The sequence below is a fragment of the Heteronotia binoei genome, chromosome 13 (assembly GCF_032191835.1).
Source record: "Heteronotia binoei isolate CCM8104 ecotype False Entrance Well chromosome 13, APGP_CSIRO_Hbin_v1, whole genome shotgun sequence".
Classification (NCBI taxonomy): Eukaryota; Metazoa; Chordata; class Lepidosauria; order Squamata; family Gekkonidae; genus Heteronotia; species Heteronotia binoei.
Genome location: NC_083235.1, coordinates 12491806 through 12517714, shown reverse-complemented (window position 1 = coordinate 12517714; position 25909 = coordinate 12491806). Strand labels below are relative to the sequence as shown.

Genomic DNA, 25909 nt, shown 5'->3' with positions numbered 1-25909 from the left:
TCTGAGACTGAGATTCAGAGTACAAGGCGGGATATAAATCCAATATCATCTTCTGTCTTCCATCGGACAGCGGCTTCTCCAAGGACTTCACCCAAAGGGTGATTAATGCATGGAATTCACTGCCACAGGAGGTGGTGGTGACTGCAAGCATAGACAGCTTCAAGAGGAGACTGGATAAACATATGGAGCAGAGGTTCATCAGTGGCTCTCAGCCACAGGGTATAGATGGAGCTCTCTGTCTGGGGCAGTGATGCTCTGTATTCTTGGTCCTTGGGAGGGAGGCAACAGTGGGAGGACTTATAGCGTCCTGACCCCACTGGTGTGGACCTCCTGATGGCACCTGGGTTTTTGGCCACTGTGTGACACTGAGTGCTGGACTGGATGGGCCATTGGCCTGATCCAACATGGCTTCTCATGTTCTTATGTACTCAGGTCTTCTCTCCCCCCCTCCCGGTACCTCAGGTCCTTTGTTTAGAAAATATTACATGCCACTTTTCAAAATATCTGCTGGCGGCAGCTTGAAGATAAAAATGATGCAATGGTAGGGTTGCCAAGTTCAATTCAAGAAATGTCTGGGGACTTCGAGGGTGGAGCCAGGAGACATTGGGGGTGGAGCCAATAACAAGGGTGTGACAAGCATAATTGAACTCCAAAGGGAGTTCTGGCCATCACATTTAAAGGGACGGCACACCTTCTCAATGCCTTCCTTCCATAGGAAATAATGAAGGATAGGGGCACCTTCTTTTGTGGCTCATAGAATTGGGCCCTCTGGTCCAATCCTTTTGAAACTTGGAGGGTACTTTGGGGGGAGGCACTGGATGCTATATTGAAAATTTGGTGCCTCTACCTCAAAAAACAGCCCTCCCAGAGTCCCAGATACCTGCGGATCAATTCTTCATTATTTCCTATGGGAATAAATCTCCATAGGGAATAATGGAGTACCCAGCAGACATTTCCCTCCCCTCCCCCCGCTTTCTGATGACCCTGAAGCGGGGGGAGGGCCTCCAAACTGGGGGATCCCCCGCCCCTACCTGGGGATTGGCAACCCTATGCAATGGAAATGCGGTTGCCAGTATCAAACAGCATTCACCAGTCTTAAATGGTATTGGTAAATCCTCAAGATAGAAGCAGACCATGAATACAACTTTAAAAGGCAGCAGCTCCTTTGCATATTAGGTCACGCACCCCTGATGTAGCCAATCCCCCTGGAGCTTACAAGACTCTTTTTTCAAGCTCTTGGAGGGCTGTCAAGTGTCCGGCCCGTGGGCCTGTTCCTGACCCCTGCAGGGCTAGTATCCAGCCCCCCAACAAATACCTCTCTCCAGTTTCCTTCTCCAAGCTGCTACTGCCTTGCCAAGCCTCTCTGAGAGGCAGGCCTTTTTTGAGCAGGAGTGCTGTTCCATCTGGCTTAATGTCATGGGTGTGGCCTAATATGCAAATTAGTTCCTGCTGGGCTACTAAAAAGTCCTGTTGGGGGAAGGAAAAAGAGAGTGCACAAAAGTGCAACAGTGAAAAGTTTCCCCTGCTCTCTTCTTGCTTCCTCTGCTGGAGCTACTGCTGCTGCATGGCCAAACTTGTCTTCCATCCTTTGGGGAGAAAGCCCTGGGGGAAGGAAAAAGAGAGTGCACATCCGTGCACCAGAGAAAAGCTTCCCCGGCTCTCTTCTTGCTTCCTCCACTGTGGCTGCTCCTGTGTTCCCTAGACTGTCCTCCCACGTTTGGAGAGGGAGGGAGGTGGAAGGAAAGTGTGCCTCCAAGAAAAGGGAGTCCTGTGGAACTTTCAAGGCCACCAAAGTTTGATTCCAGGTATAAGCTTTCCTGGGCATGCACACTTCTTGGGGGGGGTGGTTAGGGTTGCCAATCCCCAGGTAGGGGCAGGGGACCCATGGTTTGGATCAGTGGATTTTGTTTGGAGGCCCTCCCCCTGCTTTAGGGTCATCAGAAAGTGGGGGGGGAAGTCTGCTGGGACCCCATTATTCCCTATGGAGACCAATTCTCATGGGGTATAATGGAGAATTTATTATTTATTAGATTAAACTTCTATCCCGCCCTCTCCGCAAGCGGACTCATGGCGGCTTACAACATTCATTTACACAAATTAAAAACAATAATAAAATCTATAAAAAATTAATACAATTTTAAAAAATTAAAAAAAACTATTGATCTGCAGGTATCGGGGGGGGTGTTTTTTGAGGTAGAGGCACTAAATTTTCTGCATAGCATAGCATCCAGTGCCTCTCCCTGAAATACCCTCCCAAGTTTCAAAAGGATTGGACCAGGGAGTCCAATTCTGTGAGCCCCAAAAGGAGGTTTCCCTATGCTTCATTCTTTCCAATGGAGGGAAGGCATTGAAAAGGTGTGCGGTCCCTTTAAATGTGATGGCCAGAACTCCCTGTGGAGTTCAATTGTACTTGTCACAACCTTGCTCCTGGCCCCACCCCCAAAGTCCCAGATATTTCTTGAATTGGAACTGGCAACCCTAGGGGAGATTCTTCTGACAAGCCCTGCTCTGCTGTTTTCTTTTGACTCCTGATCCAGAGGGCAAGAAAGAGATGCATTTGGAATAAGAGGAATGAAGGGACATTTTGACTTATTCTGAAAAGGTCTTTTAAAAAAGAAAATATTAGATTTCTATGTGTGTATCTTGGATTTTATTTTCTTTCAAAAAGACTCGGTTTTGGAATTACGACACTTGGATTGGAGTCCATGATTTAATGACTGGAAGTAGATGCTAAGCATTTAAAAAATTCACTTATGTTTCCATATATTCCAATTCAACACATGGTCTCTGTCAGGTCTACAACTGTCTTCAATAATGACTCCTCTCTCCTCTCTCGCCTCACCGGCTGCCTTTTTCACATTAACACTTGCTTTTTAAACTTTTTATTCTCATCGCTAGCAGGGAGTGGATTTTGTCCAGTCTGAAAGCAATACATTATTTCACCCAGAGATATCCAACTTTCCAGTTCTAGCAGATAAATAGCAAAAGAAACCTAACAGCACAGCTTGCAATCTGGATTAGTGGAGGGGAACAAGAGTTCAGGATAGGGTCGCCAAGTCCAATTCAAGAACTATCTGGGGACTTTGGGGGTGGAGCCAGGAGCAAGGGTGTGACAAGCATAATTGAACTCCAAAGAGAGTTCTTGCCATCACACCTGTTAAATGCCTTCCTTTCCATAAGAGAGAATGGATAGGGGCGCCTTCTTTTGGGGCTCGTTGAATTGGACCCCCGGTCTAATCTCTCTTTGAAACTTGGGGGGTATTTTGGGGAGAGGCGCTGGATGCCATACTGAAAACTTGGTGCCTCTACCTCAAAAAACAGCCCCCTCCCGACTCCAGATACCCGTGGATCAATTCTCCATTATTTCCTATGAGAATCAGTCTCCATAGGGAATAATAGAGTTCCCAGCAGACATTTCCCTCCCCTCCCACCTTTTTTCACTTTAAGGAGTCTCAGCATGGCTTACAATCGCCTTCCCGTCCTCTCCCCACAACAGGCACCCTGTGAGGTTGGTGGGGCTGAGAGAGCTCTGAAAGAACTGCTCTTGAGAGAACAGCTCCAGGAGAACTGAGAATGGCCCAACGTCCACCCTGCAGGCTTCATATGAAGGAGTGGGGAATCAAACCTGGTTCTTTAGATCAGGGGTCCCCAACCCCTGTGCCGTGGACTGGTACTGGTCTGTGGCCTGTTAGCAACCGGGCCATGAATTGTATAATTATTTCATTATATATCACAATGTAGTGATAATAGTAATAGGAAGAAGAACACATTGGATTTATATCCCGCCCTCCACTTCGAATCTCAGAGTCTCAAAGCGGCTCACGATGTCTTTTACCTTCCTCCCCCACAACAGACACCCTGTGAGGTGGGTGGGGCTGGAGAGGGCTCTCACAGCAGCTGCCCTTTCAAGGACAGAGTCTCAGAGTGGCCTACAGTCTCCTTTCCCTTCCTCCCCCACAACAGACACCCTGTGAGGTAGGTGGGGCTGGAGAGGGCTCTCACAGCAGCTGCCCTTTTAAGGACAGAGTCTCAGAGCGGCCTACAGTCTCCTTTCCCTTCCTCCCCCACAACAGACACCCTGGGAGGTGGGTGGGGCTGGAGAGGGCTCTCACAGCAGCTGCCCTTTTAAGGACAGAGTCTCAGAGCGGCCTACAGTCTCCTTTCCCTTCCTCCCCCACAACAGACACCCTGTGAGGTGGGTGGGGCTGGAGAGGGCTCTCACAGCAGCTGCCCTTTCAAGGACAGAGTCTCAGAGCGGCCTACAGTCTCCTTTCCCTTCCTCCCCCACAACAGACACCCTGTGAGGTGGGTGGGGCTGGAGAGGGCTCTCACAGCAGCTGCCCTTTCAAGGACAGAGTCTCAGAGCGGCCTACAGTCTCCTTTCCCTTCCTCCCCCACAACAGACACCCTGGGAGGTGGGTGGGGCTGGAGAGGGCTCTCACAGCAGCTGCCCTTTCAAGGACAACCTCTGCCAGAGCTATGGCTGACCCAAGGCCATTCCAGCAGCTGCAAGTGGAAGAATAGGAAATCAAGCTTGGTTCTCCCAGATAAGAGTCCGCACACTTAACCACCACGCCAAACTGATAGAAATAAAGTGCACAAGTGTATCATCCCGAAACCATCCCCCCCCCTTCCCAGCCCGTGGAAAGATTGTCTTCCACAAAACCGGTCTCTGGTGCCAAAAATGTTGGGGACCACTGTGCTAAATAATGCACTTTCAATCCACTTCCCATGCACTTTCCAACTGGATTTTGCCAGTTCGCAGTCAAATCCAGTTGGAAAGTGCACTGAACGCAGATTGAAAGTGCGTTACTTAGCGTGGGCGATCGCAGCCTGAGGCAAGTGGCCTTTCCTTCGATCCAGCTTCAAGCCCCAAAGGCCTCTGGGAGGTTAAAATGGAAGTAGCTGAGGCCAGTTTCTGGGAGCTCTACGGAGGAAAGGAGGGGAACAAATCCACGTCGGAGATGAGGCACATCCTGCCCCGTTGGACGAGGCTGACGTGGGAAGGTGCGTGCCTCCTTACAGAGGCGCATTCACATTTTTAAAAAAGAAACAGGAAGTGGCACTCTAATCAGAAACAAGTGGCGACTGGACACAGGATGGGCGGTGTGGAAGCTCGGGCTATATTTACGTCTCGCTAGAGATGATAGGTGGAACTAAGTCGATCCAGACAAACAGACCCTGGGGAGACGTCGCAGGGTTCAAGGTACAGATCTCTGCTCTGGCATGTGGAGAGTGCTGAGTAACTGTTGTCACGCACATGAGGTCCCTGCTGGCTACCACCGGGGGATTTAGGGTTGCCAATCTCCAGGTGGGGTCAGGGGATCGCCTGGTTTGGAGGCCCTCCCCCTGCTTCTGGGTCATCAGAAAGCAGGGGGGGGGTGGAGTGGGGAGGGAAATGGCTGCTGGGACCCCATTATTCCCTATGGAGAATGATTCCCATAGGGAATAATGGAGAATTGATCTGCGTGTATCTGGGGCTCTGGGGAGGATGTTTTTTGAGGTAGCAGAAGCAAATTTGCAACATAGCATCTGATGCCTCTCCTCAAAACACCCTCCAAGTTTCAAAAGGAGTGGGCCAGGGGATCCAAGTCTATGTGCCCGAAATGAAGGTGCCCCTATCCTTCATTATTTCCAATGGAGGGAAGGCATTGAAAAGGTGTGCAATCCCTTTAGATGTGATGGCCAGAACTCCCTTTGGCGTTCAGTGATGCTTGTCACACCCTTGATGCTTGGCTCCACCCCAGTATCTCCTGCCTGCACCCCCAAAGTCCCCAGATATTTCTTGAATTGGACTTGGCAACCCTAGGGAGATGGTGGGGTACGGTTGCTAGATCCAGGTCAAGGAACTCCTGGAGGTTTGGGGGTGGAGCCTAGGGAGGACAAGGGCCTCAATGGGGTACAACTCTCCAGAGCAGGGGTGGAATTCTAGCAGGAGCTCCTTTGCCTATTAGGCCACACCCCCTGATGTAGCCAGTCCTCCAAGAGCTTACAAGGCTCTTTTTTGTAAGCTCTTGGAGGATTGGCTACATCAGGGGGTGTCACCTAATAGGCAAAGGAGCTCCTGCCGGAATTCCACCCCTGCTCCAGAGCATCCATTTTTTTCCAGGGAAACTGAGTAGGGTTGCCAGGTCTGACTCAAGAAATACTTGGGGACTTTGGGGGTAGAGCCAGGAGTCTTTGGGGGTGGAGCCAGGAGAAAGGTTGTGACAAGCGTGACTGAACTCCAAAGGGAGTTCTGGCCATCACATTTCAAGGGACCGTATTCCTTTTAAATGCCTTCCCTTCATTGGAAATAAAGGAGGACGGGGGCTCATAGAATTGGACCCCCCCTTGTTCAGTCTTTTTGAAACTTGGGGGGTTCCTTTGAGGAGAGGCACCAGAAATTATGCTGAAAAATTGGTGCCTCTACCTCAAAAACAGCCACCCCCTGAGCCTCAGATACCCACAGATTGATTGATTCTCCATTATAACCTATAGAGACCGCTCTCCATAGGGTATAATGGAGTGCTCCACGAATATTCCTTCCCCCACCATTTCTCTCTGAGAGGGGAAATGTAATAATTAGAAGATCAGAAGAGCCCTGCTGAATCAGATCAGTAATCCATCCAGTCCAGCATCCTGCCTCACATAGTGGCCAACCAGTTCCTCTAAAGCAGTGCTCCCAACCTTTGTGTGCCGGGGACCAGCACCAGGGTCAGGCCACCCACCACAGCCCCAGGGTTAGCAGGGTGGGGGCACCAAATTCAGCTCCACCCCCCCCCCCCGCGGTGCCGCCAGCCTCCCCCCCCACAATCGTGCAGCCTCCCCGCCACCCCCTCCTCGGCCGTGCAGCCTTTCTGCCCCGTCTTTCGTTGCGGCACCTCCTCCACCACTCTCCGGTTTAAGGCAGAAGAAAGGGAGGTGAGGCGTAATTAGGGTTTGTAGAATCTTTCGGGATCAAGTGCCGTGTTCTACTGGAGAAAGTTTTCCTTCCAGACATTTCGTTCTCAGCATAATGAGGCGTAATTAGTAATCTTAGTAATTTTGGTCACTATAACCCGAGGGTTGTGCATTTTTTAAAAATCCCCAGGTGGGGGCAGGGGATCCCCCAGTTTGGAGGCCCTCCCCCCGCTTCAGGGTCATCAGAATGCGGGGGGAGGGGAGGGAAATGTCTGCTGGGCACTCCATTATTCCCTATGGAGACCGATTCCCATAGGGTATAATGGAGAATTGATCCTTGGGTGTCTGGGGTTCTGGGAAGGGGGGCTGTGTTTTGGGTTAGAGGCACCATATTTTCAGCATAGCATCCAATGCCTCTCCCCAAAGTACCCTCCCAATTTCAAAAAGATTGGATCAGGGGGTCCAATTCTATGAACCCCAAAAGAAGGTGCCCCTGTCCTTCATTATTTCTAATGGAGGGAAGGCATTTAAAAGGCGTGAGCTCCCTTTCAATGTGATGGCCAGCACTCCCTTTGGAGTTCAGTTGTGCTTGTCACAGCCTTGCTCCTGGCTCCACCCCCAATGTCTCCCGGCTCCACCCCCAAAGTCCCCAGATATTTTTTTAATTGAACTCGGCAGCCCCCCCCCCCCCCCCGCAGCAAATCCCCCATCGACCAGCCTAAGGCAATCCAACGAACAATGCAGTCGTTCTTTCACCTTGAAATAATCATGACCTTTGGATTGGTTTGGAAGGAGGGGGGGGGGATGTTCAAAAATATCAAATCGTTTGGCGTGACAGACGAACCTCTCGGTCACCTTTCCTCCACTCCCGTTTTGGGAAACCGCAGCCCAAAATAATTTCTAATAATCTCTGCTCCCGTTTTCCACTTCCGCCGTCCGCCAAAAGGTAACGACAGCGGGGAGGAGGAAGGACAGATCTTGCTGGAAGGGAAAAACGTTTGAGACATAAGCAGCTAAGGAATGCAGTTCTGTTACAGATGGAATTCTCAGTATATTAAAATTTGTAATAAGCCCTCTCCCCCTACGCACTTCTTCGGTCTTGCCTCCCTCTCCCCACGCTTCAGCTGCGGCTCCGAAGATTTTTTTTTAAAAAATAAAATATGTATCTTCGGAAGGGGGCAGGGGGTGAATCTCTGCATCGCTCTGTTGCTGTTTTCTCCCAGAGCAAACTTTTGGAAATGATTCTCTCTAGATCAGAGATCCTCAACCACCGGTCCGCAGACCGGTCCTGGTCTGTGACCCGATAACAACCGGGCCACACCACCCCTTTCACCCATCTGGGACCCTGGCCTTGCAGGGGGATCCAGTCTTGGAGCGAGGCAGAGCAACCCCACCACCCCTTTCCCCCACACGGGACCCAGGAGGACAAAAACGGTGGCGCAGCCTCGCTCCGAAGCTGCCTCCCCTTACAGGGGAACCAGCCTCAGAACGAGGCCACACCACCTCTTTCGTCCATCCGGGCTGGTGGAAGGAACACCATGGCAACAGCCTTCCCCTACCCCTCATTGAAAGACTCCTGCCTGATCTGCGAAGTTCTTTAAATGGGAGGGGGAGGCAGACGGGCTGCTTTTATTCCTTGTCACCTAGTAGGGAGGCAGCAGAAGCAGCCCCAGCCTCCCCCCCCCCCCCCCCAGTTTCCAGACCCTCATGAGGGGCAGAGTCACAGGTGAGGGGCGGCCTGGGATGGCAAAAAAACCCCCAGCACTGCCCCTCGCCATTCCCTGGGAAAATTGTTTTCCAGGAAACTGGTCCCTGGTACTAAAATGGTCGGGGACCGCTGCTCTAGATCACACTCGGCTCATTCAACTAGGATCGTGTTTGTTGGCATTCAGTGAGTTCTGCTTTGTGGAGTCAGGCCACTGTCCACCTAGCATCCTACAACAGTCAGGGGTCATCTCGTCGAAAAAGAGATGTCAAAGCTCATTAGCACAGCTCATTTGCCACCCACCCCTGACATCACCGGAAGATGTATTAAAAATTATATCAGCTCAGCGTCCACCTTAAAATGCTTCTTGAATTATAATTCCCATAATAAGACCTGACTCCCGTCATACTTTTTCAATGACTTTCTCCTATGTGGCCACAGTGGCATGAGGAAGATTTCCATCTGTCTTGCTTTGTATGTTTTGGATATTTTCCCATTTTTTGTGGGGAAAATATTAGAAAGTTTGTCAAATCTTAAGAGTACAGCAAAAATTCTCACTGGAGGTTAGGGTTACCAAGTGCCTCGCAGCCTCCGGAAGTGACGTCATCGCGCCGGCGATGTCACACAGCAGCCACTCTAGGCAGTTCCAGGAAAACTCTATTGTTTTCCCGGACGCTCTAGCCAATTGGGAGGGGAAAACTCTATAATACCTATTGTACCATAGAGTTTTTCCTCCCAAATGGCTAGAGTGTCTGGGAAAATCATGGAGTTTTCCCGGAAATGCCTAGAGTGGCTGCCATGCAACATCGCCGGCACAATGACATCATTTCTGGGTGACATCACCGCGCCGGCGATGTCAGGGGAAGTTCCCCCCACCAGTCCAATGTGGTTGGAAACCTCCTGGGTGGGGGAACACCCCCGCCCCCAAACCGGGGACTTGGCAGGCCTACAGGCGGGTAGAACAATGGAGCCCAGAAGCAAGTATTTCGAGGGGGGGAGAAAGAAAGAGCACAATACAATTTAGAGGTTCCAGAGCTCCGCTCCTGTGAGCTCCTGCCCCAAACGAGGCGTGGCAGCAGTAATGACTATGGTGTTTAGGGTTGCCAGCTCCAGATGTGGAAATTCCCAGAGATTTAGGAGTAGATCCTGGGGCAGGCATCGTTTGGGGAGGGAGAGACAACTGCAGCATTTAATGCTATCGAGTACGCCCCCCCCCAAAGCAACCATTGTCTCCAGGGGGAGCAATAGCACGGGAAGTGGTGGCAGCTACCAGCAAAATCAGCTTCAACAATGGGTTGGATAAGCACATGGAGCAGAGGTCCATGAGTGGCTATTAGCCATAAGCAGGGCTTTTTTGGTAGAAAAAGCCCAGCAGGACTCATTTGCATATTAGGCCACACCTTCTGTCATCACCATTGTTTTGCGCGGGGGGTTGTAGAAGAAACCCAGCAGGAACTCATTTGCGTATTAGGCCACACCTTCTGACATCACCATTGTTTTGCACGGGGGGTTGTAGAAGCCCAGCAGGAACTCATTTGCATATTAGGCCACATCTGACGTCACCATTGTTTTGCACAGGGGGGGTTGTAGAAAAAACAGCAGGAACTCATTGGCATATCAGGCCACACCCCATGATGCCAAGCCACCTGGAACTGTGTCCCTGTGCATCCCTGCTCAAAAAAAGCCCTGGCCACAAGGTATAGATGCCTGGGGCAGTGATGCTCTGTATTCTTGGGGGTTGGGGGGCCCACAGTGGGAGGGCTTCTGAACTTCTGGCCCCACTGGTGGACCTCCTGGTGGCCCCTGGGTTTTGGCCACTGTGACACAGAGTGTTAGACTGGATGGGCCATTGGTCTGATCCAAGATTGCTTCTCTTATGTTCATATGTCTGGGGCAAGTGATGCTCTGTATTCTTCGTGCTTGGAGGGCAAAAGTGGGGGTGGGATTTTGCAGTTCTGGCCCCACTGGTGGACCTCTTGATGGCCCCGGGTTTTAGTCACTGTGTGACACAGAGTGTTGGACTGGATGGGCCATTGGCCTGATCCAATATGGCTGTTCTTATGTCTGAGGCAGTGATGCTCTGTATTCTTGATGTTTTGGGGAGGCAACAATGGGAGGACTTCTGGAGTTTTGGCCCCACTGATGGACCTCCTGATAGCATCTGGGTTTTGGCCACTGTGTGACACAGACTGGTTTTATTCTGTAAACGCACAACATGAGAGACTAAGAGATCAGTGGGAAGTAGCAAAAACTGACACGGAGGTCATAGGAAGAGAAGTCTGTTTTAAAGTGGAGCTGCATGCAAACAGTTGCAGATTAGGATTAGGAATAATCCTCTAGCACAGGGGTGTCAAACATGTGGCCCTGGGACTGATTCAGGCCCCCAAGCAACTGGCTGTCATCTGCTTCCTTCTCCCTCTCTCTTGCTTCCTTCTGCATCACAGCTTGCTTTGCAAGGCTTGCTCAATTGCACAGGAGCTACAGAGCAAAACCTCTATTTTTTCTATTGGCTGAGGCTCTTCCCTTGGGGAGGAGGGGGGGGAGGCAAAGCTTGCTTTGCCAGGCTCTCTCAATTGCACAGCAGAGCTACTGAGCCAAGCCCTCTTCCTTCTATTGGCTGAGGCTTCTCCCTCTCCTAATCTCCTGGAGAAGATATGAAAGATTCCTTTGCCCAGTTCCCTGAATCACATGGGAGAGATGCAAAGAAAGCACCCTTAAGAGCAACAAGTGCTAATGTTTTAAGCATGTTTTAACGCCCCCCCCCCAAAAAAAAAAACTTTAATTGTGTTTGTTTGTGTCCTTTATAAAGTTTATATCTCTGTTACCTAACCTTAAATAGGTACACACATGGCCTGGCCCAACAATGTCTCAATAATGTCAGATCCGACCCTCGCATCAAATGAGAAGATATTGGATTTATATCCCACCCTCCACTCCGAATCTCAGAGTCTCAGAGCGGCTCACAATCTCCTTTCCCTTCCTCCCCCACAACAGACACCCTGTGAGGTGGGTGGGGCTGAGAGAGCTCTCCCAGCAGCTGCCCTTTCAAGGACAGCTCTGCAAGAGCTTTGGCTGACCCAAGGCCATCCCAGCAGCTGCAAGTGAAGGAGTGGGGAATCAAACCCTGTGAGGTAGATGGGGCTGAGAGAGCTCTCCCAGAAGTTGTCCTTTCAAAGACAACTCCTATGAGAGCTATGGCTGGCCCAAGGCCATCCCAGCAGCTGCAAGTGAAGGAGTGGGGAATCAAACCCTGTGAGGTAGATGGGGCTGAGAGAGCTCTCCCAGAAGTTGTCCTTTCAAAGACAACTCCTATGAGAGCTATGGCTGGCCCAAGGCCATCCCAGCAGCTGCAAGTGGAGGAGTGCGGAATCAAACCCAGTTCTCCCAGATAAGAGTCTGCACACTTAACCACTACACCAAACTGGCTCTCAGAAGACTGCAGATTTATACCCCACTCTTCTCTCTGAATCAGTCTCAGAGCAACTTAGCATCTCCTTCCCCTTCCTCCCCCACAACAGACACCCTGTGAGGTGGGTGGGGCTGAGAGAGTTCTGGCAGAAACTTCCCTTTCAAGGAGAGCTCTGCGAGAGCTACTGCTGACCCAAGGCCATTCCAGCAGCTGCAAAGGGAGGAGTGGGGAATCCAACCCGGTTCTCCCAGATAAAGGTCCGCACACTCAACCACTGCACCAAACTGGCTCTGGACACCCCCGCTCTAGCAGAAGCACGGCTGGTCCTGCCTCTAGGTGATTGCCTAGGGTGCCAGCCTTCTGGGGGCACTGAATCGTGCAGCCCCCAAATGACTTCCTGACAAGTACAGGGGGAGGGAGCCAAAAGTTAAGCCTTGCCTAGGGTGCCAGACAGTCTCGGGCTGGCCCTGAGCAGGAGCCTAAAATTTAGTCCAGCAATGTGAGGAATTGCGTGGTAGCCTCCCAAGCGACTGCCAGAGCTCGGCAAAGCTGAGGTCACAGACGGCTCTTCTGTGAGCTCAAAGGTTCCATCCCGTCCTTCTCAGGATCTGATTCCTGACTGCCTGGGCCCGGCTGGGCCTGCAGACAGCCCCCGTCCCGCCATCTCCCCTAGGATGCCCCTTGATGACTCCCCAGCCTCCCTCCGCCACCGAGAGGAAGGATGAAGCTTCTGCTGGGGATCTGGGCCCTCTCCCACCTGCTTCTGTCCTCCTCCTCCATCCGTAAGTCCCTGCGGCCAGGAGGCTTTGAGTTCCGTTCTGCAGTTCTGAGAAGAAGGGAGGGAGGGCTAGGGGAAGGCCTAGGCAGCAGGGGTGGCAAACTCATGAGACCTCGTTGGGCCGGGCCGTGTGTGTACCTGTTTATGATTAGGTAGCAGAGATATATACTTTATATAGGACACAAACAAACACATATTTAAAAAAAACCAACGTAAAACATGCTTGACTCATTGGTCTTAAAGGTGCTTTCTTTGTATTTCTTCCATGGGATCCAAGGAACTGGGCAAAGTCCTTCCTTCCCCAGGGGGCTGGTGAGGGAGGAGGAGGAGCCTCAGCCAGTAGAAGGAAGAGAGGCTTGGCTCAGTAGCTCTGCTCTGTGATTGAGAGAGCCTGGCAAAACAAGGTCTCCCTCCCCTCCTTCCTCCCCGATGGAGGAGCCTCAGCTAATGGAGAAAACAGAGGCTTTGTTCTGTAGCTCCTGTGAGAATGAGCAAGGCTGGCAAAGCAAGCTGGGATGCAGAAGGAAGCAAGGCCCCTCCCCTCCCTCCCCAAACCCTCCCTTCCCCCGTGACAGACGGATTCACTGGTATGTTTCCAATAATCTATATTGTACTGTAGCAGAGTTCACTAAAGGCTAAACACAGCAGAGGTTTTCTTTGTTCTGAGCGTGCTCACAAATTGCAGACTTTCTCAGAGCCACTGGTCGATTTCAAGAGTTCTTTATTTCGTGAACTCTAGATAGTGAAGAAGAGAGATCGAGACAGGATCTAGGTATTCTAATTACCTGGATGGACACAGACAGAGGCTGTACTAGGGTTGCCAGCCTCCAGGTGGGACCTGGAGATCTCCCACTTTTACAGCTGATCTCCAGCCAGCCAAGATCAGCTCCCCTGGAGAAAATGGCTGCTTTGGAGGGTGGGGTCTATGGCATTGGACCCTGCTGAGGCCCCTCCCCTCCCCAGATCCCGCCCTCTCCTGGATCACCCCCCAAAGTCTCCAAGTATTTTCCAACCCAGACCTGGGAACCCTAGCATAACTGCATTGTTCACAGATGGGGCACTCAGGATAGAGGGTGGTGGTGGAAAGTGTCATCAAGTTTAGGGGAGGGATGGTGGCTCAGTGGTAGAGCATCTGCTTGGTAAGCAGAAGGTCCCAGGTTCAATCCCTGGCATTTCCAACTAAAAAAAAAGGGTCCAGGCAAGTAGGCGTGAAAAACCTCAGCCTGAGATCCTGGAGAGCAGGGGAGGGATGTTGGCTCAGTGGTAGAGCATCTGCTTGGAAAGCAGAAGGTCCCAGGTTCAATCTCTGGCATCGCCAACTAAAAAAAAAGGGTCCAGGCAAGTAGGCGTGAAAAACCTCAGACTGAGATCCTGGAGAGCAGGGGAGGGATGGTGGCTCAGTGGTAGAACATCTGCTTGGAAAGCAGAAGGTCCCAGGTTCAATCCCTGGCATCTCCAACTAAAAAAAAAGGGTCCAGGCAAGTAGGCATGAAAAACCTCAGACTGAGACCCTGGAGAGCAGGGGAGGGATGGTGGCTCAGTTCTAGAGCATCTGCTTGGTAAGCAGAAGGTCCCAGGTTCAATCCCTGGCATCTCCAACTAAAAAAAAAGGGTCCAGGCAAGTAGGCATGAAAAACCTCAGACTGAGACCCTGGAGAGCAGGGGAGGGATGGTGGCTCAGTTCTAGAGCATCTGCTTGGTAAGCAGAAGGTCCCAGGTTCAATCCCTGGGATCTCCAACTAAAAAAAAAGGGTCCAGGCAAGTAGGCATGAAAAACCTCAGCCTGAGACCCTGGAGAGCAGGGGAGGGATGATGGCTCAGTGGTAGAGCATCTGCTTGGTAAGCAGAAGGTCCCAGGTTCAATCCCTGGGATCTCCAACTAAAAAAAAAGGGTCCAGGCAAGTAGGCATGAAAAACCTCAGCCTGAGACCCTGGAGAGCAGGGGAGGGATGATGGCTCAGTGGTAGAGCATCTGCTTGGTAAGCAGAAGGTCCCAGGTTCAATCCCTGGGATCTCCAACTAAAAAAAAAGGGAAAAACCTCAGCCTGAGACCCGAGAGAGCCACTTCCGGTCCAAATAGACAATACTGAATTTGATGGACCGAGGGCCTGATTCCATAGAAGGCCACTTCGTATGTTCATAAGTCGCAACTGAATCACAGGACTCTGTAGGGTTTTCAAGGCCAGAGACATTCAGACGTGGTTTTATCATTCTCTGTCTTTGAGTAGATCTTTCCTTGGTGTCAGGCCCATAGCTATGGTGGGGCTCCTGGCGGCCCAGCCTCACCACTTAAATGCCAAGGCCAGGGTCCCGGCCCCACTACTGGGATGAGTAGGGGGCAGCATAGAGTTTTCAGGATCTGATAAGACTAGGCAAGCCTGGGCCATCCAGGGTCAGGGCAGAGAGGTGGTTTGTCACTGCCTGCCCCTGTGTTGCAACCCTGGACTTCCTTGGTGGTCTCCCATCCTGATAGTAACCAGGAACAACCCTGCTTCGCTTCCAAGAGCCAGTTTGGTGTAGTGGTTAAGTGGGCGGACTCTTATCTGGGAGAACCGGGTTTGATTCCTCACTCCTCCACTTGCAGCTGCTGGAATGGCCTTGGGTCAGCCATAGCTCTCTTATCTGGGAGAACCGAGTTTGCTTCCCCACTCCTCCACTTGCAGCTGCTGGAATGGCCTTGGGTCAGCCAGAGCTCTTGCAGGATTTGTCCTTGAAAGGGCAGCTTCTGTCAAAGCTCTCTCAGCCCCGCCCACCTCACAGGGTGTCCGTTATGGGGGAGGAAGATAAAGGAGATTCTTGAAAGGGTCCTTGAAAGGGTAGCTGCTGGGAGAACCCTCTCAGCCCCACCCACCTCACAGGGTGTCCGTTATCGGGGAGGAAGATAAAGGAGATTGTAGGCTGCTCTGTGACTCTGTCCTTGAAAGGGCAGCTGCTGGGAGATCCCTCTCAGCCCCGCCCACCTCACAGGGTTTGATTCCCCATTCCTCCACTTGCAGCTGCTGGAATGGCCTTGGGTCAGCCATAGCTCTGGCAGGAGTTGTCCTTGAAAGGGCAGCTTCTGTCAGAGCTCTCTCAGCCCCACCCATCTCACGGGGTGTCTGTTGTGGGGAGGAGGGTAAAGGAGATTGTAACTGCTCTGAGAATCAGAGTATAGGGTGGGATATAAATCCAGTATCAAGATCTGACAAGGTTAGGCCAGCTGGGGCCACTGGGTCAAGGCAGGGATGTTCAGAGAAGGCTTGCTATTACCTGCCTCTGTGTTGCAACGCTGGTCTTCCTTGGTGGTATCCCACCCTGTTAATAACCAGGGCCAACCCTGCTTCGCTTCCAAGATCCAGTGGCCAACCTGGTGAGGACAGAGGACTGTGGTACAAACAGATAAACGTTAGACTCCGGTCTCCACAGCTCCTCCTGTAGATGGCCATTTCATGTGAGAAGCCAAGCCGCAGCCGCCTTTGGGGGGGGCGGGGGTGCTGTGGCAGAGCCCCTGGCCTTCTGCCCCCAAGTCTGTCCTTGCCAGCACCACTGACTCCGAATCCTGACCTGTCCGGGTTTTCCGTGCAGCCTGTGGCAATCAGCAGCTCTGGGCCAAGGATGACAGCGATGTCCCCCGTGATGAGGAGATTCAAGAGCGGGAGGAACCGTGGCTGGTGAGCATCCTGGGGAATGGCGAGAGGTGCCAAGGAGCTGTCTTGAGCAACTGGTGGGTCCTGACGGCGGCGAGCTGTTTCCTGCTGATGTGAGTAATGGAAAGGATGGGCTCTCTCTGTCTCTCTCTCTCCCTGAGAAGCCTTATGAACATACGAAGCTGCCAATTTGGTTAAGAGCGGCGGACTCCCACTCCTCCGCATGCAGCCAGCTGGGTGACCTTGGGTCGGTCCCAGTTCTCTCAGAGCTGTTCTCTCAAGAGCAGTTTCTGTCAGAGCTCTCTCAGCCCCAGCTACCTTGTGGGGAGAGGAAGGGAAGGAGATTGTAAACTGCTCTGAGACTCTGAGTGAAGGGTGGGATATAAATCCAACTACTAGTCGTCTTCTTCCTCTTCTTCCTCCTCCTCTTCATTTTCTTTTCCTTCTTAACATAAGAACATAAGTGGCCCATCCAATCCAACCCTATGTGTCACACAGTGGCTAAAATACTAAGTGCCGTCAGGAGGTCCACCAGTGGGGCCAGGACACTAGAAGCCCTCCACTGTTGCCCCCCAAGCACCAAGAATATAGAGCATCACTGCCCCAGACAGAGAGTTCCAGCCATACCCTGTAGCTAAGAGCCACCGATGGACCTTTGCTCCATATGTTCATCCAGTCCCCTCTTGAAGCTGTCTATGCTTGTAGCTGCCACTGCCACCTCCTCTTCTTCTTCCTTCATCTCCCTTTCCTCCTCCTCCTCCTCCTCTTCTTCCTGCATCCACTCCCCAGTCCCCTTACCACCTATATCTCTGGCCAGCTTCTACATACCCTCCATGCACCTGACAGATTTCTCGAAAGCTTATGCTGCAATAAAATATGTTAGTCTTAAAAGTGCTACTGGACTCTTTATTATTTTGCAGCAACTGAGGAACCAGGAAATTACAGATGAGTTAGCCTAATGACTCTTCCAGGCAAATTAGTAGAAACGGTAATCAAGGTAGAATTATTAGGCACATAGAAGAGCAAGTCTGCTGAAGGAAAATCAGCATGGCTTCTGCAAAGGGAAGTCCTGCCTCACCAACTTTTGAGTTCTTTCAGCAAGTGAACAAAAAAAGTGGATAACAGTGACCCAGTAAACATTATGTACTTGGACTTTCAAAAGGCTTTTGACAAGATACCTCACCAAACATAACTTTAGGAGTCATTAAAAACTGGTTAAACGGCAGGAAGCAAAGAAGCAGTCGAGTTAGAATGGATAAAAAGAAGGTCTTCTTCACTAAAGGGTGATTGATTAACATGTGGAATTCACTGCCACAGGAGGTGGTGGCGGCTGCAAGCATAGACAGCTTCAAGAGAGGATTGGATCAACATATGGAGCAGAGGTCCTTCAGTGGCTCTTAGCCACAGCGTATTGTTGGAGCTCTCTGTCTGGGGCAGTGATGCTCTGTATTCTTGGTGCTTGGAAGGGGCAACAGTATGAGGGCTTCTAGTGTCCTGGCCCCATTGATGGACCTCCTGATGGCACCTGGGTTTTTTGGCCACTGTATGACACAGAGTGTTGGACTGGATGGGCCATTGGCCTGATCCAACATGGCTTCTCTTATATTTTTATGTTCTTAAGGAATAAGAGGAAAGTTCTCACAATGGAGGGGCGTAAGCAATGGGATCCAAGAGAGAGAGGTATTGGAGCTAGTGCTATTTAATTTCTACAAAAATTATCTGGAACTGGGGGTATGCCAAGTTTGGAAACGACACAAAATTATTCGGGACGGTGAAAACCAAGGCTGAATGTGAAGAGCTCCGGGACGATCTCCACAAACTGGATGAGTGGGCCACAATGTGGTAAATAAAGTTCAACATAGGTAACTGTAAGAAATGGAACAAAACACTGAAACAAAAACTCCCAAGTTCTCAACTAGTTACTCGTTTCCCGGGTTAAAAATGAGCAGCTGGTTTTCCTTTGCAGGAAGCCGAGCTACGTGGAGCTGATCACGACTGGCGGACATATCTCCACGATAACAGTGAGCCAGTTCCTGTCACACCGGGGCTTCAGTTCGTGGGCCAGGCCTCCCGTGAACGACATGGCGCTGGTGATGCTCAGCCAGCCGATTGACCTAAGAAGCAGAGACATATGGCCAGTCTGCGTCCCTGACAGGAAAAACACTTCCCTCATGTTGGAGCATTGTCGGATCCATAAACGAGACCAAAATGGTGAGTGAAGGGCACACCGTCAGGATTGGAAGGAGAGGAGTGTGCTTTTGAGAAAATGGACTCCAGGCCCTATTGAAGCCATTGTACAGATAAGTAGAAGAAGAAGATGAAGATATTGGATTTATATCCCGCCCTCCACTCTGAAGAGTCTCACAATCTCAGAGCGGCTCACAATCTCCTTTACCTTCCTCCCCCACAACAGACACCCTGTGAGGTGGGTGGGGCTGGAGAGGGCTCTCACAGGAGCTGCCCTTTCAAGGACAACCTCTGCCAGAGCTATGGCTGACCCAAGGCCATTCCAGCAGGTGCAAGTGGAGGAGTGGGGAATCAAACCTGGTTCTCCCAGATAAGAGCCATTTTGGTGTAGTGGTTAAGTGGATGGACTCTTATCTGGGAGAACTGGGTTTGATTCCCCACTCCTCCACTTGCACCTGCTGAAATGGCCTTAGGTCAGTCATAACTTTCACAGGAGTTGTCCTTGAATGGGCAGCTGCTGTAAAAAACTCTCTTAGCCCCACCTACCTCACAGGGTGTCTGTTGTGGGGGGAGGGGAAGGTAGAGGAGATTGTGACCACTCTGAGACTCTGAGATTCAGAATATAGAGCGGGATATAAATCCAATATCTTCTTCTTTTTCTTAACCACTACGCCAAATTTGAACCCCGCACTAGGCATTGGGAATTGATATTAGGCCAACATCAGATAACCTTGGGCCTGTTTGGTGTACTGGTTAAGAGTGGGTGGACTCTAATCTGGAGAACCGGGTTTGATTCCCCACTGTTCCTCCACACGAAACCAGCTGGGTGACCTTGGGCCAGCCCCAGTTCTCTCAGTGCTGTTCTCTCTGGAGCTGTTCTCTCAGAGCTCTCTCAGCCCCACCTGCCTCAAAAGGTGTCTGTTGTGGGGAGAGGAAAGGAAAGGAGATTGTAAACCAGTCTGAGTGAAAGGCGGGGTATAAATCCAGCCTCCTCAGGATGATAATTCATATAGTTATGAAATAAATCTAAAAATGTCTGGCAGTGTTGAGGAGATTTCTGAAGCTAGAGCTGAGGACTTTCAGAAATGGAAAATTTGCACTGAGGAGAAGACCCTAACAGGGCTTTTTCTGTAGCAGGATCTCCTTTGCCTGTTAGGCCACGCACCCCAGATGTAGCCAATTCCCTTGGAGCTTACGGTAGGCCCTGTATGAAGAGCCCTGTCAGCTCCTGGAGTTGGCTACACAAGAGGGGTGTGGCCTAATATGTAAAGGAGTCCCTGCTACAAAAAACCCTGCTTTTAAAAACATATCCAGTTAACTGTAGGTTGGAACCCAAGGGCACTGTGGGGCATCCTCTTGTTAGAACTTGAGTTGAGGGTCTTCTCTCCTTCCCCTCAGATTCCAAGCAACGGTTGGAGCGGATTGGTGTGTATATGCTGGAGATGTCAGAGTGTACTACAGAATGGCCAGGCACATCAGATGAATGGAACATATGCATGGCAAGAAAGACAAACAGCGAGTCAGACTGCATGGTAATCTGTGTGAATGGATTTCCGATGAGGACGGTGGAAAGGGAAATACTCCCTGACAACTTCTCTCTGCTTTCTGAGAGTTAGTAATGTCCAGGGCTTTTTTTATAGCAGGGACTCCTTTGCATATTTGGTCACACACATTCTGATGTACAGGGCTCTTCTTTCAGGGCCTACTGTAAACTCCAGGAGGACTGGCTACATCAGGGGGGTGTGTGGCCTAATATGCAAAGGTGTTCCTGCTACAAAAAAACCCTCCTAGTTTCAAGCAACTGACCATCATCTGCTTCCTTCTCCCTCTCTCTTGCTTCCTTCTGTGCCCCGGCTTGCTTTGCCAGGCTTTCTCAATTGCACAGGAGCTACAGAGCAAAGCTTGTTGGCTGAGGCTCTTCCCTTGGGGAGGAAGTGGGGGGGAGGCAGAGCTTGTTTTTCCAGGCTCTCTCAATCACACAGCAGAGCTACTGAGCCAAGCCTCTCTCCCTTCTTTTGGCTGAGGCTCCTCCCCCTCCCGGTTCCCCTGGGGAAGGAAGAAAAGAGCCAGAGCTTCCTTTGCCCAGAGTCCTGAATCCCATGGGAAAGATACAAAGAAAGCACCTTTAAGACCGACAAGTGCTAATGTTTTAAGCATGTTTTATTTTATTTTTAAAAAATCTTTGATTGTGTTTATCTGTGTCCTTTATAAAGTTTGTATCTCTGCTACCTAATCATAAATAGGTACACACATGGCCCCGGCCTGACAAGGTCTCATTTATGTCAGATCCGGCCCTCATAACAAATGAGTTTCACACTCTTGCAGTGTAACGCCCTTCACTTGTGTTTGTGTGTGTACATCCTCCCTAGATATGTAAAACGACATTCATTTCTAAATTTTAAAAAAGAGGAAAAACCGACCTCAAAAGGCTCGATGCGAACTGGGTATTTTCCTCAGTATGTTGATAACCAGTTAAGGGGGGTGGGATGGAGGAAGATGAAGTTATTGGCTCTCTCAAAAGTCCTGAGGAGTTTATAGAATTCCCCTATCTCTGCCCCCCCCCACTCCAGTTCCTCACAGACTCACAGCTTCTTCTTGTATCTATCAGTAAAATAGGCGGCTCCTTCAAATTATGAAAGCAAACTTCCCACAGATGAGCTACAGGTTTCTATATACTCAGGGGACCTCACCCCTCTAAGTATGCAGAAGTAGATCATTTTGTAAACTGAGAAAAAGAAAAACCATTTTTAAAAAATGGCCTGGTGAGAACTAAGCATACTCCAGGAGGTGTGGAATATTAGAGATAAGAGCCAAAGCATGGAAAACCCCTGAGGGAAACCCCTGGACTCTTCAGGCCCTTCAGAGGTTGTAGAAAAACCACAGTTTAGGATTTGCCTCATCCCATTTCTCCCGCCTCTTTCGTTGAAGGTTCCTGTCGGCAGTCCTGTGCTCTGTCACGACCCGGACAGTGGCCACTGGGAATTGAGGGGCATCGTGAGCCAGAGTTCGACCAACTGCTCAAGTCCAATCTTGGCTTCCCAGATCATACCCCATCTAGAATGGTTGTGGGAGGAGCGAATACTGAAGAATCCTGTCTCTCCAAGCCTTGAATATACTGAGAACACCCACAGTATTGACGTTTCCCTAGCAACGGAAGAGTCTTTGACGACAACCCGGCAATCATGGGACACGTTTCAAACACATGAAGAAGAAGACACCGCTCATGAAGAAGAAGAAACTGCTCATGAAGAAGAAGAAACCGCTCATGAAGAACATGCCACACCTCTGACAGAAGACCCATTCGACACATCCGTAGAAACTTCATTAGAAACAGCCATAGAAACTTCATTAGAAACACCCATAACAACCGAGCAGTCTCCCCCAACGGATGTACAATTACCTGCGATATTCCCATTTAAAGGACATATATTTGGAATACCCCCAACAGCCACAAAAGTACAGCAATCATTATCAAAGGTCATGACGGAAGCAACAGCAGGGTATTCAGAACCTGTCGATCTCATAGTACAACCGTCGGCCTCAGCAACCAATTCAACAATCTTTATAGCATACCCAACAGCCAAGCGTTTGTCACCTGTAACATCTTCACAGATCAAGTTGCCTGTAATATCTACAGTGACCAAATCTCCTGTAACATCTACAAAGACCAATTCGCCTGTAATATCTACAGTGACCAAATCTCCTGTAACATCTACAAAGACCAATTCGCCTGTAATATCTACAGTGACCAAATCTCCTGTAACATCTACAAGGACCAATTCGCCTGTAATATCTACAGTGACCAAATCTCCTGTAACATCTACAAGGACCAAGTCATCTGTAACATCTACAAAGACAAAGCCCCCTGTAAAATCTAAAAGGACAAAGTCCCCTGTAACATCTAAAAGGACCAAATCGCCCATAACATCTACAACGATCAAGTCGCCTGTAACATCTACAGTGATCAAGTCGCCTGTAACAACTACAACTACCAAGTTGCCTGTAACAACTACAACTACCAAGTTGCCTGAGACACCGACAAGGCGAGAATCCCCTCCCCAAACCTCAACACTAAGGGCTGCAAAGATTATAATCCTGGCACGCTCCACAGTAAAAAAATCTCCAACAACTAGACGGACATCGACAACAGCGTCATCCAAAGCATACATGACAACCAACAAACAACCCTATGTTATCTCCTCAAAAAAACACTTATCCCACATAATTATAAGACCGCTGGCTAAAAAATCTACTCGCATAACACCCACAACCAGCCACTCGACCTCGACTGTGCTAGCTGTTATGCATTTGCAGCATGTGATCGTAATTCCTGCTACCACACGGACATCTTTGACTTCCCCGGTCTCCAAAAAGGTGCCTCCAGTAGACCCTCCGTCACCGAAACCCACTGTTGAAATGTCTCTGGCCAGCCCTTTCATAGCCACCAGGCCGCATTTCCCCAAGAACAAATTTGAGGAAACCATGACTCCCACGCCACCTCTAGCTTTATTTACCTCACCCAATGCAGCCGTTCCCACAACTCCCCTATTCCTCCCCCGTGTGCGCATGACCATGGAACAGTGTGAGATGGCCCTGGAGTGGAATAGCGTATCTCAGACCTACCAACTGAACAAGATGGCGGATCTGATGGGACACAAAATTGGTCAGTACAGGGATGGTGGGAATAGCTTCCAGTCTCCCTCTGGCCTCCAGCGGGGGATGGAAGATAGGGTTGCCAGATCCAGGCGGGGGAACTCCTGGAGATTTGGAGATGGAGCCTCGGGAGGACAGGGACCTCAATGGGGCACAAGGCCACAGAGTCCCTCCTCCAAAGCAGCCATTTTCTCCAGGGGAACAGATCTCTGTAGTCTGGAGAGGAGCTGGAATTCCAGGGGATTCCCAGGTCCCACCTGGAGGCTGGCATCCTTGAACCTCAGTGGAGCACAAGGCCACAGAGTCTCCCCTCCAAAGCAGCCCTTTCCTCCAGGGAAACTGATCTCTGTAGTCTGGAGAGGAGCTGGAATTCTGGGGGATCCCCAGGTCCCACCTGGAGGCTGGCATCCCTACGTTCCAGGCCTCTCACGGGAGGACATCTGAGGAGTTAGGAAGGCCTGCTGGGTCGGACCAGAGGTCCATTTAGTCTAAACGGCAGTTTCTTGCCCTAGAGGGCCAATGAACAGGGCAGCGATGCCAAGGCCTTCCCCTAATGTTGTTTCTTAGCACTCATACTCAGAGGTTTACTGCCTCTGGGCAAGGAGGTTCCTTTTAGTCACCATGGCTAGTAGCCGCTGATGAATCTGTCCTTTATTAGTCCATTTGATCCCCTGTTTAAAAAAGCTGTCTATCCCCATGCCATCACTACTACCCCCTGTGTGGCAGTGAATTTCACAATTTAATTCTACGCTGAGGTAATCACCAGTGTTCCCTCTAAGCTGAGTCAGTGTGAGCTAGCTCACAATTTTTTAGCCTCCAGCTCACACATTTTTTGTCTCAGTTCAGGAAAAACGGCCCTAGAGCAAACTAATTTGTGCAGTAGCTCACAACTTTAATGTCTGTAGCTCACAAAGTAGAATTTTTGCTCACAAGACTCCACAGCTTAGAGGGAACATTGGTAATTGCATATCAATATCGCTACATTTAGGTAATCACATCTCCCAGGCCCCATTCTGGAGAGGAATAGACTGTAGCGGATGACCAAACTTCTGTCAAAGACTTTGAGGTCTGAGGCAAATCCATTTCTCACATGTCGGTCTTTCCCCCTCAGGGTGCGGGCTGAGGCCTGGCTTTCTGGCCCACTGCCCTGGCTGCTTGGAGGCTGAAGCTGGTGAATTCCCATGGGTTGTCTCTCTCACGCTATCCATACAACACTTCTGTGCTGGTTCGATCCTCAACCCCTGGTGGATTTTAACCACAGCCAACTGTGCCAACCTGATGTGAGTGCCATCTTCTTCTGCTTCTGGCAGGTTCAGGTTGGGTACATTGTCTCGGTGTCTCAGGATGCCACTTAATCCAGTGCTGTCATTTTCACCCAAAGGTAGAATCCACTTGGAAGCAGTTCTGTCTCTTCAAAGAATGGCAGTTTGGAAAGCTTGAGTCATACTTGAGTTTTCGCTTGAATGGAAGGGTGGGAGGGTTTCAAAGGTTTGTGTGAGGGTTTTCAGCAGCCACACTGAGGTCGTTTTCGCACTCACCTTAATCAGCAGCGACGACCCTCTTCACCGCGCAGGATCTGCGCGGATTTCGCACTAATTGCCGCGGAGCACCCAGAAGAGCCGGAAAGTCCCAGCGCTTTTGCGGCGCAAACGGAAACCGCCAAAAATCAGTTTCCGTTTGCGCCGCAAAAGCGCCGGGACTTTCCGTCTCTTCTGGGTGCTCCGCGGCAATTAGTGCAAAATCCGCGCAGATCCTGCGCGGTGAAGAGGGTCGTCACTGCTGATTAAGGTGAGTGCGAAAACGACCTGAGACTTCTGAGGGTACTTCAAAGTTCTTTTTAAAGAACTCTGCCAGGTGAAAAGCCACTTCCAAAGGGGGAGGGGTTACACAGAGCCACATAAGAAATTCTGCTGGATCAGATCGGTTGTCCATCAAATCCAGCGTCGTGTCTCACAGAGTAGCCAACCAGTTCCTCTGGAGGGCCAACAACAGGGCAGAGAGGCCGAGGCCTTTATAAGAACATCAGAAGAGCCCTGCTGGATCAGACTACTGGTCCATCCAGTCCAGCATCCTGCTTCACACAGTGGCCAGCCAGTTCCTCTGGAGGGCCAACAACAGGGCAGAGAGGCTGAGGCCTTCATAAGAACATCAGAAGAGCCCTGCTGGATCTGACCAGTGGTCCATCTAGTCCAGCATCCTGTCTCACACAGTGGCCAGCCAGTTCCTCTGGAGGGCCAACAACAGGGTAGAGAGGCTGAGGCCTTCATAAGAACATCAGAAGAGCCCTGCTGGATCAGACCGGTGGTCCATCTAGTCCAGCCTCCTGCCTCACAGAGTGGCCAACCAGTTCCTCTGGAGGGCCAACAGCAGGACAGATAGGATGAGGCCTTCTCCTGATAGTGCATCAATCCTCTGGGATCAGAAAATTAGTGCCTCTGAATGTGGAGGTGCCCCTCAGTCACCATGGCTTGGAGCCATTGATAGACCTATCTGCCCTAAATCTATCTAATCCCTTTTAAAGCTGTTCATTCCTGTGGCCGTCACTGCATCCTCTGGCAGCAAATTCCACATTCCCACAGGTGGGGCATGGCTCAGTGCAGAGCATCTGCTCAGCAATCAGGAAGTCCCAGGTTCAAGCCCCGGCATCTCCAGATAAAGGATCTGGCAGC

The 25909-nt window shown here is 50.6% G+C and overlaps 1 protein-coding gene across 1 annotated transcript in view; it reads left to right on the top strand.

Annotated features, from left to right (window-relative positions):
- Nucleotides 1-4895: 4895 nt before the first annotated feature.
- LOC132581843 (uncharacterized) overlaps nt 4896-25909 on the top strand; it is a 41360-nt gene continuing 20346 nt past the window's right edge. Inside the window, exons 1-6 of the mRNA XM_060253260.1 lie at nt 4896-5007; nt 16339-16513; nt 18367-18611; nt 19986-20119; nt 21516-23250; nt 24352-24520. Coding sequence (XP_060109243.1) covers nt 4896-5007; nt 16339-16513; nt 18367-18611; nt 19986-20119; nt 21516-23250; nt 24352-24520 — 2570 coding nt within the window. The remainder of the gene's footprint in view (nt 5008-16338; nt 16514-18366; nt 18612-19985; nt 20120-21515; nt 23251-24351; nt 24521-25909) is intronic.